Source organism: Scardinius erythrophthalmus, assembly GCF_964197995.2.
Source record: "Scardinius erythrophthalmus genome assembly, chromosome: 4".
Taxonomy (NCBI): Eukaryota; Metazoa; Chordata; class Actinopteri; order Cypriniformes; family Leuciscidae; genus Scardinius; species Scardinius erythrophthalmus.
The window spans coordinates 16,371,813-16,385,401 of NC_138224.1; the positions used below are offsets into that span (position 1 = coordinate 16,371,813).

Sequence of the window (13,589 nt, forward strand, 5' to 3'; positions counted from 1 at the left end):
GTAGCGTTGTCTAAATTGTTCTTTAAGGCACATTAATTTTGTCTATCATCTGGTTGTGAATGGATTTTCTCTGTAAACAGTTCCTTTTGGCTATCCCTCCGAAGTTAAACGTTACATGGTCATGACAGGAGTTTAACAATGCCCTGGACAAAGTAAGTGAGGGATTCACACTAGTTTACACATATTATGTTTAAAGGTATAGCTGAGGATCTTTCCGAATTTTAGATAAGACCCGCCGTCTCCACTTTTTGAAAAGTTTGATTGATTCACCAGAATGATTGACAATTAGGAGGACCAATAGTATAGGTGATCCACCCGGAAGTAAAAAATCCTCCGCTATACCTTTAAGATAAGTGGCAATACTTTCAAAACACTGTGTATTGTAAAGGTGTTATGAACTGAGAAATAAAATTTTCCTTGGTCTATTGACATATGAGGGCATTGTATTATAAAAATATATTGTAAGTTTCAGAACTCAAAGTTTCCTCGTTAGTCCAAAAACAGCTTTAATTGAAGCCCCGCCCACAGAGTCGCGCGTTTGATGTAGTAGTAAGTGGCCTACGAGAGAGACGAACACAGGAAAAAATCATAAAGATTACTCTGAGGATTACAAGACGTTTTTTTAGAGCCAAAACAGTCTTTCCATTGCCTTCCTTTATGATTATAACACTAGGAAGTGTGAATGAACTTTATATTAAAGAAAGTTCCAGTGTCCACTTCGTTTGTTTGCTTCATCTTACTGTGGATTCAATTTTAAACAAGACACCGTTCGACACAGAGACTGAAAATAAAAGACAATGCAGTGCCAACTTGGATCTGACAGTAATGCCGAAACACGGTAACAATGTTTTTACCATGTGCCACTATTACTTTGTCTGTTATGGATCATTTGATATGTACTCACTTTACTAAAAATGATGAATGATTAATTTAAGAACAACAGTGCAACATAATCCGTTAACACGAAACACCGTAAGTTATCCTGTCAACTATAACTGCGGTAAATTCAAATACTTAAACTTTATTTGCCACAAATAAGACTTATAAAGCATATGTGTATACACATAAATGTTTCACAGTTGGCAAATTTTTCAACTATGTAACAAGATAAACACCTTTCTGTAGCATCTTCGTTTCAACATTAATGTAAGGTGATAAAATACAATACTACCTCACAAATACATAAGGAATAAATATAAATAAATATTAATAACTACCAAGCTGTCCAGACTGGAGAACCCTTGTTATTTGAGGTGAAGGTTAGTTGATTCGGGATCTGATCTGGGGACATTGAAAACTATTTTAATATGTGAAACTGTTACCCAATCATAGCAGAGGGCGTTTACTTCCGAGTCTTGAATGTCGTAAAAGTCAAAGTGATAGCCTATATTACTTCTAAATTAGGATGTTTTATATGTTAAAATCTTGCTAACATTATAAGTGGACCTCAGAGAACATTAGGCTATACAATAAAAAAAAAATCCTTTAATGTTTATCCTGTGCAGTGTCTTGCCTCATAGAGCTCCATTGAAAGTGCATTAATGTAAACACAATTCAGCTTGTATTTACAAACTGAGGGATGAGACAAAATCATTTTCTGAGGTAATTGACAGCGTGCCACGGATCCAGGAGAACAAGAGATGAGCCTTGACTGACTCCGGAGGCCTTTCTCTGGGTCTGCGCCAGATATTCATAGCCTGGAACTGGAGGTTCCTCACGTCTTTCGGGCCACTGCAGAGAATTCAGTTTTAGCAAGCTAGATGTGTAGAACGTAAAGCAGGCAGTGAGGTCATCTGGCGAATAAATCCTCAAATATCCTAAAGATCTTCAGTTTTGGTCTCATTAGAGGGAAATATACCCGTAGAGCTCTGGGGAATACGGATTCGAGTGACTGAACATACCGCCTGACTATCCACATTCCGGGACATACAAGTCACATGAAAGCCCTGAATAAGTTTTAGCTTTAGTCAAATAATCTCATGGAAATTTATAATGATCATTTGGTAAATTCCAAAAGTCACAAATATATTACACATTAGGCACAGACTACAAACACAGCCATTTACTGTAAGAGGAAACACACAGCACTAACTAAACAATATGGTTACATGCCGTTGAAGTGATTGTGCTCGTATTCCCATATTTTATTGGATACATTTTACTTTATTTATGTACATTGTTCAGCATTTTGTTGTTGTGTTTACAAACCCAACTCCAAAATTAAATAAAAAAAAAATTGAATAAATAAATACATACATGTATACACAAAATAAAGACCAGTGGAAATATGGTGGCCCGTCTTTTATGTGATCTGCAATTCAGTTCAATTACACACATTTTCCTCTTGTTTATGGTCAAATCCTGACAATCCCATCAAATTTAGAACGGGTTATTGACTAAAACTAAACCTAAACTAAAACCATTTAAAAAAAGTGTTACTTGAAATACATTTTAACTTAAGTAACTGAAACTTATTTTAAGTTTCTAATTTTCCTTTAGTTTAAGTATAAAATAAATAAAAGAATACAAACATATATATATATATATATATATATATATATATATATATATATAAAAACACCAAAAAATTACTGCACCTTATTACAAAATTCAAAATGAAAATATAAAAATAAAAACAAATTCAAAATATTAATAAAAACTATAGACTTGTATATCAATGATATCCTGATAAACAACACTGATAGGATATCTCTTTAACATTTGAACACTACAATGAACAATGTATTCTCAATAACATCATTATTAAAAAGAATTTAAGAAACTGTCTGGTTTTAATTCACATATGAAGAGCAGTTCTGTTTAGACATCAATTCCACATCTCCTGATATTAATAAAAGATACGAAAACTAGAAAGTAGTAGTTGTCAGGGATTCACAAGACCTACAGGAATGACATAATCTTTACACAGACACTCACCTTAGTGCAAAAACTGTTTTCTGCAAAAACTGATAATGGCCAAGAAGAAAAGAGCAAGTGACAAAATGGCAGCAGAAGAGAGGCAAGATTTGTGATGTTTTCTCATTTGTAGGTCATTTCGGATTAAAACATCTGCTAAATGAATACATGTTAAGCATGTTGATGTATAGCTATATAGATGTAAGTCAGAAATAAAAGTATAAAGAACCCCGGGGAAAGAAACGGTGCTTTTGCAGTGTAAACCCTGCATTGCGGAGCCAAACTTGTACAGTGTGAAACGAAGCGGTGTTAGAATGTTACCGACAACCAATCGCGTGCCTCATATTCACGTGCTTTGTACAGTCACACAAACACTCCGTTGTATAAACAAGTTTCAGAGTTTGAGGAGGACAATGTCAAATGGTGACGGAAAACGCGTCAGCTGGAGTTAATAAGAGTTTTATTGTTGCCTTTATAGTCAGAGAAGTCCATTCAGGAGAAAATTAATCCATTCAGCAGGCAGCGCAATGCTAAAGATTTTATGTAAATAGGTCACGTGCTGCTCTCGTCCAATCAATGATACTGATAACGCAAATAAGAACGTTAACGCAGTATGAGTAAATAAATAATGAATTAAGAAATGATTCCGTCATAAATACAGAAATAAAATATGCAGGAATAGTATGATAGTGATTTGTTCCAAACAGCAATATTTTCCCTTATCATTAGCATGGGTGATTGATTAATATATTCATGGTTATAGGCCTAGGCCTAATTAATTTCACTTGCCAATACCTGCTCAACTACATGATATGGTTTGATGGATACATTTTTCCCCTTCTGAATTCAATCAAGCAATAACAAGCTCACATTTACTGTCCACAGCCTTGTGTACTTGTATATGATTCGTTAAATCACATAACTCATGTAAAGTGTGAAATATGTTGCAACAGATCTTACCCTGCTGGTACAAATCACCAAAACCTAAAGCACAGAATCTATTTGTTTCTATAATTGCCTGGGTTTAGTGTTTTTTCATCCTGCTTTTAAACCGGGAAACACTCCAACTGATATTTTCCACATTAGTTTTGGTCAAGAATCCCATTAGACCAGAGCTTTGAGGGTAGAAACAGAAGAATGAAGCGGACTCAAATGGAAAAAAATACAGAAAAGGGAAAAAGTTCCATTGCATGACTACGTGCAATTACTGCCCGTTCAGCCTCCTCTCCTCAAAGCATTATGGCATTATTTGAGCTCTTCATGCCACAATCAGAGCCAAGCACATTTATCAATGCAGTCTTGAAGTCTGGAACTGACTTTGATATTGCGGTATTGAGAGAAATGCTAAAAGTAATTGAAGGGACAAGTCAAACAAAACTGAAAGTGTCATTTACACATGGTTGCACTTGCATGGAAGAATGTTATACTTAAAAAAAAAAAAAAAAAAAAGATAAAAACGACCCTTTAATTTGATATGTTTCATTTTTATCTGGCTTTGTCTTTGGACAAAATGCCTTTGCATGAGAATGTTGGATCACTTCAAGCCCCAGAGGAAGCAGCAAACAAAACAGACTAGAAGATACTAGTTCACAGATAAATGTAAGCCTTATGTAAGATCAAACAATGAAGCAACACTTTTCCTGCATTTCCTGTTAATTCCGAGCTCAGTCAGGCGCCATCTAGTGTCTCTGAAACTGCTGTTCATTCCAGTTGCAATAAATTGAATTTCTCCTTCAAATGGACTTTGATTACATGAGCTAATGTTCAACAGGTGAAAAAAGTTGATAATTCAAAGAAACTGAAAGGTTTAGCATTACGATCCATGAACCATTAAGTTTGATTGAATAATTATATATTATCAAACACACATCTTGGTTTACAGATTATGCAAGTGAATAATTGACTTGTTCATGGACCCTACATTCTGTCTTGTGTCTTTGAATTAATAGCTACCTATTAATAGTTCATATATCTGTGTATGGTCCTTTTTTTTTTTTTTTTTTAAATGTCATCCGATTATTATTGAATAAAAATTCAACAACAATAATCCATCTAAATATTTGTAAAAATTGGACTACGCTAAAATATTATTCCAAAAATCATACGTAGAAAAATCTGTTTTTTTGTCAAAGCAACAATGTGAGATGTGGAACTAACATTAAGGGGGAAAAAAAAACAGGACAACAACGGCAAAGAGATTTTTACAATGTACAAGTTTATTTTAATTAACTCTCAGTGGTTGGTAGTCACAGCACAGCTTGCACGGATGAAGCCACACATCTATTTTACAAGATGATGGGAAATTTAAAAAGGAAAGAAAACAAAAACAAAAATTAAAAACCTAAACCAAAGAGGAGACAGCTGACAAGTCCAACTACAGCGACATTTTTTTTCCCGACTACAGTATTTTAAGTACAAGGCCACTGAAATGCATAAAACGTGTTTCCGATGCATGGACTTCATCTGATGCGGTGGCAAAAGTTCGCTAAACCAGACAGCAAGACTCCTGACATGGCATTGACAGTGCATGTAGACATTGTAAAAAGGACTGGGTTAGCGATATCTAGGATCTTTTTAGTGACAACACCTTGGCTAATACTACAGCTTAAAAAAAAAAAAAAAAGGAAATGGGGGTGGGGGGGGGGAAAGTAAAATAGAAAAAAAAAAATGAACAGCACTCTTCCAAAGATACTGAATAAAATGTGTGAAATGTAGTGAAGCAATTATATTATTATCTCACAATTTTACGTGAACACTTAAAACTGAGAAGAAAAGCACCTTCCCCTTGAAGGGGGCGGCTCTATTGTTATTCAATGACTTTTTTCGACTATAAAAGAAGAAGGAAATAGTTAAAACACACTTTGTCCTCTGGAGTTGGTATATTTCAATAGTAACAGACAGGGAACCATAAACGCATGCCATGTGCTGGTCTCAAACAATACATACAGGTATATACAACTTCACTCAGTACCTGCTAAAACAACGTGAGGAGTACAGGATATAAACCAACGACTACACTACAAACTCAAAGAAACGAGAGAAAGAAGTCGGGGGGGAGAGGAAGGAAACCGGGGTGAGCCACGAAAGTGGGGAGGAAGTGAACATTTACTAGTGACAGACTCATTCTTAAAGCATTTGTATAGGAAAGAAATGCATATATTGCACATAAGTGAAAGCTTCGATTTCACAAGGTCCACCTAATCGGTAAAGCCAGGGGTCCGTCGGAAGTGTGCGGAGCGTGCGCCGGCATCGTGGAATGCCGGGAAGTCTTCTGCTGAGAGACAGTGCCTCTGAGGACGAGGCGGGACTTCTAGCGCAATGTGGAGGGGGGATGAGGACAGGAAGAGGAAATGGAAGGAGAGAGAGCTGCACATTGCATGACGCATCTATACAGGAAGAAAGATTAAAGAGCGGAGCAAAAAAAAAAAATTAAAACAACAAAAAAAAGAAAGATAGATCACAAAAAAAAAGTGTGGCACAAATAAAATCAGGTGTTCTGTGACAGCCAAGAGAAATTTGATGCAAGTGACGTATGTACAACTAAGGCTTATTGGTTAAATAGTTTTTCGAGGCTTTCCCCGCCCGCAAAGTGTTCGATGCCGTTCTCTCGTCTAACGCTTTTCCTTAGTTCTGTAAACGCAGTGGTTCTGTGTGAGTGGTGAGGTGGAGCGGAGAAGCGAGGGAAAGCTGGGGACTGAGAAACGGAAGGGGAGACGGAGCCTTCTTGTCGCCGTTGTCTCGTATTAATATCTAGATGTGCAATACCGTTACTGCCGGAGGATGTGGGGAGGGTCTTTTCTATTTGGAAAGCTTGCTTATGACTCGGATCAGCGCTCCGTTCTCGTCCTTTAGTCTCTGGTTGTCTGCTTTCAAGTCTGGTAGCGTCTGGAAGAGAAAACAGGAGAGGGGAGGGTTAGATTCACAGACAAGAACCAGTGTTTTGTAGATGACGCATGTCTCTAGACGCTGACAGTTTTTTTTCTTCCTTCCATCAAACAGCAATTACTATCCAACACAACCCCCCTTTCCAACGATATGGTGATGGTGCCTGATCTGGAATCGGAAACAAAAAAGGCTCAGGAATGGCCTCCAAAGCTGCTGGTCTGACGATATGCGAAACGTATCTTAATATGTTATAGGTTAAATGGTGAGAAAAAAGTAACCAAACAGCCACTCTAGCCAAGTACACTCAAAATGATTGATGCATATGATAAACTATAATACAGTAATCATATAAGCTAAATTATGATGATTAATAAGGATATTTTATGTTTGTAATAAATTTTATATACACATACATATATATGAAGACTTCAGATGCAAAAGCCTCTAAAAGCCATCTGAAATTTCCTTCTAGAATGATCATTTTTATCAAGCTTGTATGTTTATGTTCAGTTATTTCACTTTAATGGCAATGAAAATTACCTATTAATTGTCATTAAAGTGAAATTACTGAACTTAAATATACAACCTTGAAAAAAGCGCAAATTTTAGAAGAAAATTTCAGATGGCTCTTAGAGGCTTTTGCATCTGAAGTCTTCATATATATATATATATATATATATATATATATATATATATATATATATATATATATATATATATACACACACACACACACACACACACAACAATCCCATGCAGTGATGTAAATGAATAGCTGAATCAGAGAGCTTTGAACTGATTCACTGAATAGGACCATTTGAATCGATCCACAAAGATCAAACTTGCAGACTGTAAAGAGTTCTAATGTAAATTTAACTGCCAAATAAAAAACACTTTCTATTTGAGAAATTATTGCAACATCAAAATATATATATTTTTTTTTTAAAAGCATTACATATATACACATTCTAGAGAAGTCTGTAGATTCATCTGCACCAGAACCAGCACCATTTTGGTTGAAAAGGGACCGTAGACTTACTCACACAAACCAACAAGCACACTGCAGTTCAATGGGAAACTGTAGCCATGCACTCTCAGATAGATGGTAAAGATGAGGACAGTGCTCAGGCCAGGCGGTCCTCTCTCTCTCTCTATCTCCCTCTACACACACACACACACAGAGTTCCTTTGTGTGTTCTCAACTGGACGGGATAAATAAAGGGGCTGGAACACAAGAGCGGCTCAAAGTGTCTGTATACACCACAACACTGAGTGCTACTTGATACCCAGCCCGCTTCAGTCTTCAGGTTGCACTGTTGAAATGGAGATCTTGAACTGAGATTTCACTCTCACCGTCCTTATTGACCATAAACCGCATAGATGGACAGGTGGACTTTCTTGACCGCAGAATGAAAAGTCAGACAAACTACTCTACTAACTGGAAACTGAAAGTCCACAGAAGAAAGTCACAGGTCTATAACGATCTGAGTTCTGTATGTTCTGTAAACAAGAAAGGAATGCAGGGAAAGAAATTGATCTGTACAACACAAAGGAACACAAAGAAACAACTTCCTTGTAATAAACTTGCCATTTACAATTACATTTTAACAGTGTAATGACACCTCCTGAGAGAGAGATTTACAGTCTCTGAGTACTGTAGTTATAGACTTGAAAATGCATTAAAACAGTCCATAAAAGCTGAGTGCTGAAATAAGTAACAAAACAGAACTGAACAAAAGAAACAGGACTTAAAAACCTAGACAAAAACAAAGTAAGAGTATAGGCAAAAAAAAAAGTTCCTCATTCTGTATAACACTGCATAGATTATGGAAGAGAAGCTCCAAATATAATTTAAGAATTTACCAAGGACAATCTGTGGATTAAAATGCATGAGTTTCCAGAAGCCATGCAATCTAGATTAGCCTCAGCCAGAGCATATATGGCAGTTCAGCTCCAGGATCAAAATATCTGGGATTGAGGGAAAAGGAATGGTCTCCAAAGTATAAAAAAAAGACAAGAAAAAGAAAAAAGCAGAAAACAGGTTCACAAAAACCAGTCAAGCACCTCATGCAAGATGCCAGAGTCATCCAAAGGAACTGCACTTCACAGCAACACATTCGAGGGTAGTGGGGAAAAAAAAAAAAAAAAAAAAAAACAGGACAATTTATCACTAAAAACTGTATATAAATAGCCGGAACTGTGCGATGGATATGAATTGTTGTATGGACATTTAATGAAATTATTTATTTTAATATCAACATACAATATACGCCATGTCATCCATGAAGATATGTTATTTTAAATGAAAATTAAAAAAAAAATCTGATTAAAGCAAAACGTCATTTGTAAAATGCCATTCATAAACTGTAAAAAATAAAATATATATATATATTACTTAGTAATTTTTATTTAATATTTTTACAACAAATTCAAACATGGCATTTATAAAAAAAATACAAAAAATGGCAGAATTAGTTTATGTAATTTTTTAATGAATGACAAATTTTAATATATAAAAAATGTATGCAAAATATTTCCTCTTTTTTTTTCTCATTTCTAAAGTACATCCCAAAACAGTACTTTATAGCAATTTATTAGCAATAACTGTATGGTGTAAAAAAAAAAAAAAATGAATAAAACAAAAGAATAAAAAAAAAAAAGAATAAAACAAAAGAATAATAAAAAAAAAACCTCCCCTTTAAGAAAAGCAGAGAGCACTGAGGGAGGCGGAGCATCAGCTCAGACACAGGCTGGCACCTGCCTTAATATGGGCGTGGGCGGAGCTGAATGGAGCATGAGGAGGGGTGTAAGAGGAGGTGGGGGCGGGTCTACAGGTCTGCGGCGGGCAGGAGGCTGCAGCCCTGCGAGAGTTTGGAGAGCACGCGGGACAGCGCCCTGTTCTCTGCCTGCAAACGCTCGTTATACTGGCGCAGAGACTGCACCTGCTTTACCTGAGGAAGGTTCTACGAGAGGGAGAAATACAGACAGAGAAAGAGATAGAGGAGATGACAGACATCAGACAAAAATAAACGCGGAAAAACGCAAACTAAAGTAAACAGTACAAAAAGCGACAAAATATGGGATCACAGAACTAATGAAAAAAAACAAAAGACACGTGTGCACGCACACACATACATAGCTATCTATAAATGGGGACATTTGAATCTATTTTTTAAAGCTGCAGTCTGCAGTTTTTCCTCTTTGTCGCCATCTCTGTTCAAAATCTGCAATTGCAGGTATTTGTGGAATTATCAACTTTACGTGGGTTGTACATCGGCATGAAACAGCGCGGATGAATCCAATGTTTTGAGTAGAGTGTGCGGCTGTCAATCACCGCACCGGTGTGGATCCGGGCATTCAAAATCACAGATTATACTTTTTGGAAGTGTGACCAATATTAGAATTTTCAACGTAAAATGACGTCTGAACAAGTAATATCCACTTTTGTTCTGATCAACTAAGGGGAGAAAAAAGCATTGCAGTAAATCGCACTGATTAAATCTAACGATCGCTTATCATATCATATCAAACCGTGCAAATCATAGAAGAGCAGTTATTTTGTACAAACAAATAACAATCATAGTGTTATGAAATAAACGGTGTATGAACGGAATCCCGGTTATGCATAAACGTGTTATAACATAATATAAACATCTTACGACAGGAAAATTTTCACTTTACCGATCTGATTCAGATCCAATACTTGACAACGGAGGAGGCGGGTTTTATTTTCTTGAAGTAGAGGTGGATTGCTCCCTCTCATAGCTAGCACAATATAATTCATATTTACCATAATAGCAAAACGAGAAAGGCACAACAAAGGAAACTCCGTAACTGTGTAAATTAAGCGAACAAGTGCGCTACTGTTACGTAATTGAACTGTCTTACCTGTCTAGCAAAAAAAAAAAAAAGCCGTCTCTGTGTCCATTTTGAGTTCACGCCATCTTTCAAAAGCTCTGCCGAGTTTTTTTTTTTTTTCTCTAGCCACTCCGAAGTCCGAAGTCTTTTGGGTTTTACAACTGGTGAATCTCCAGTTGTCACTGGTGATTGTTGTTTGAAACATTCTGGATCCGCCATAAGTTTAATTATTTCAAGTGCTGTGAGAAAAGGCTATAAATCTACACCTCGAACATCCTCACACGCAATATAGCCTACTAGCTGGGACTCCTCCTTTATGTGGACAGATGTGACGTAATGAAGCAAAGACATGCTCGACCGCAGAAATCAACCAGTACCACTGGAATTAAAATCATTAATTCATCTCAGCAAATCGAGCTAAGGCAAGCAGATAGTTTTGAACACTGGCTGGTTATGTTTTTTTTTTTATTATTATTATTTTGGATAATTTTTAACACAAAAAAAGTTACGGACTGCAGCTTTAAATAGGTTATTGCTTCTCAACCAGGAAGTAGGGACTGACTTAAAAGAGGGACCTTAAGCTTAAAATTATATAAAAAGACAATCAAAAGTTAAGTTAGCTGACATAATATTTCTTTAATTCGTTTCCTTAAAAAAAAAAAAGAGATGGTTTTCATGGTCTTCTGCACAAAAAAAAAAGGTTAATATACAATATAGATCAATTTTAGTAATGAGGACCTTCCCAGATGTGCCCAAAATAGGTTTTGTCCAATTTAGCACAATTCTGGGGGAAATTTCTAGCCTGGTTAAAACCAGACCATTCTCAGAAATAACTGAGTTATGGTCTGGCAAAGCTTCATTAATAACTCATTTCCAAAGGGCCGTCACCAATGGACGTTGCTCAAATGCCACTTGGCGCAATTGGATACACCTAAAACCAATCAGAGCGATCGTCATCGTGTAAAGCCATATGCTGCGTCCCAATTCGCCTAAGTTACACTACGCCATAAAAGTAGGTACTCTTTTTGTGAAGAAAAGTTATTTACTTTTGAATGTGTAGCAAAAAAGTAGGCAAGCTTTGGGACATACTACTTCGTCATCTTTATCGGACGGATGTCGCGTGCATCCGGTCACGTAAACTGCCCTGTCAATCATCTCGTCACAGTTAAAATCCTCTTTTGAATCTAATTTAATTTCCTACCGTTTCGTAGAGAGAAATGTACTAGCACGTTCATCTGCCAGTGGGTCTTTCATGGAGACTGTCCTCTCATGTGTTTGCAATTTGAATATAATAATGCATTTAAAAGTTGGAGCGCTTCACCAACAGACGTCGCTCAAATGCCTCTGGGCGCAATTGGATAGACCTAAAACCAATCAGAGCGATCGTCATCGTGTAAAGCCCGCCTCAACGTTTCTGATTGGTGCCTTGATTTGGACGGATTAGAAATCGGCTTGAATGGGCTCTTTGACCGGCAAATTTAGAACAAACTTCCGGCAAATTTAGATTTGCTCTGCAAGTAGTCTGGGTTTTCCCAGGCTAGAAAATTTCCCCTTACAGTACAGTTAGATACACACATACTTAAGATGTGGGGAATGCTAAAATACTGAAATCTACAGAAATTCATCATGTCACAGAAAGATTAAAACCAAGCCCTGGAAAACTTCTCGCTCACATAATTTAAGATTTTAAATTATGCTTACCCTTCCACACACACACAGAATAGAGACATTAGAATAGAGAGAACATGCGCAATATTTTCAGTACGGCTGAAACAGCTAAACTGAGCTGCAACTTGATATGAAGCAGATAAATCGAACAGAGTGAAACAACAATCTCAATTCTCACACAATCACATAAACGAGCTGTAAATCCCTCATAAAAAAGGAAGAAATCAAAGTTTTGTAGATTTTAGTCCATGTCTGTTAGTTTTGAGGTCATCTATCCACCTTTTTCCTGAGCAAACGATGAGCTAACTTCCGTTTATATGCTGTCCTGTTCCGTTCTCCATAGGAACCCATTGTTAAAACGGAGTAAAAAAAACACAAACAACTGAATTAAACAGAAACTTTTTGAACATTACTAATAATTAAAATGAGGGTTAAGCTGTGCTGTTGCCACAACAACAGCAATAAACTGAAGAAATTCCTGGAAAGAATGTTTTGAGCACCAGCAAATCTGAAAAGAATGTCCGTATATGGCGTCATATGCCTTGCATTTTATGCCAAAGACTGACAAGAGAAAATGAGCATGGCTTGCAGCACTTAAGTTAAAATACTCCCCATTATAGGTATATATGCACTCTCAACAATTTAAGGACAAAACCCCCCAAACTTCACCCAATCGGGAGCTGTATGTAGGATATGAGCATCCATCTGTTTTCAATGTAGCCAACTTCAGGCAGCTTCATGTCATCTACACACTCATTAAACTTTGACAGGTGAGGCACTGAGAAAAGACGTCATTGCGACACTGTAAAGTGATATGTCATATGCTTTTTTAAAACCATTTTCATAGGTTTAACATTACATAATCAGCTTGGAAAACATGGTAATTTGGATAGCGGATAATTCCGCTATGAGTAGAGCGAGGAACAAGGTGGATATGCTAGTGTATTCATACAATTTTTTCCAAAAACAGTGTCTTACGTTCCCTTATCAAGAACGACAGCATGTCGTAATTACCATAATTTCGAGATGACAACACGACATTCTACTCGGAGCTGTTCATGTCCTTGGACTGGGAATTATGCATTTCTATGACAACACAATCAACGGATAAATGAATCTGCAGCGGTCAGGTGGTACAAGTAGGAGCTCTCAGAAGATTCCCAGCTAACGAGGACGTGAACGCTTTTTACAAGTTGGAATCTTGTAATTACGGTAATTACGACCTTGTGTGGACGCACCTTAAATTTTAGTTTGTTGTTATT

The 13,589-nt window shown here is 36.7% G+C and overlaps 1 protein-coding gene across 1 annotated transcript in view; it reads right to left on the reverse strand.

Moving 5' to 3' along the window:
- Positions 1 to 5,119: 5,119 nt before the first annotated feature.
- Positions 5,120 to 13,589, reverse strand: part of ppp1r12a (protein phosphatase 1, regulatory subunit 12A) — a 72,436-nt gene continuing 63,966 nt past the window's right edge. The window contains exons 25-26 of the mRNA XM_081362912.1: positions 9,563 to 9,764; positions 5,120 to 6,801 (exon numbers count right to left, since the gene is read on the reverse strand). Of these exons, the coding sequence (XP_081219038.1) occupies positions 9,630 to 9,764 (135 nt within the window). The 3' untranslated portion in view covers positions 5,120 to 6,801; positions 9,563 to 9,629. The remainder of the gene's footprint in view (positions 6,802 to 9,562; positions 9,765 to 13,589) is intronic.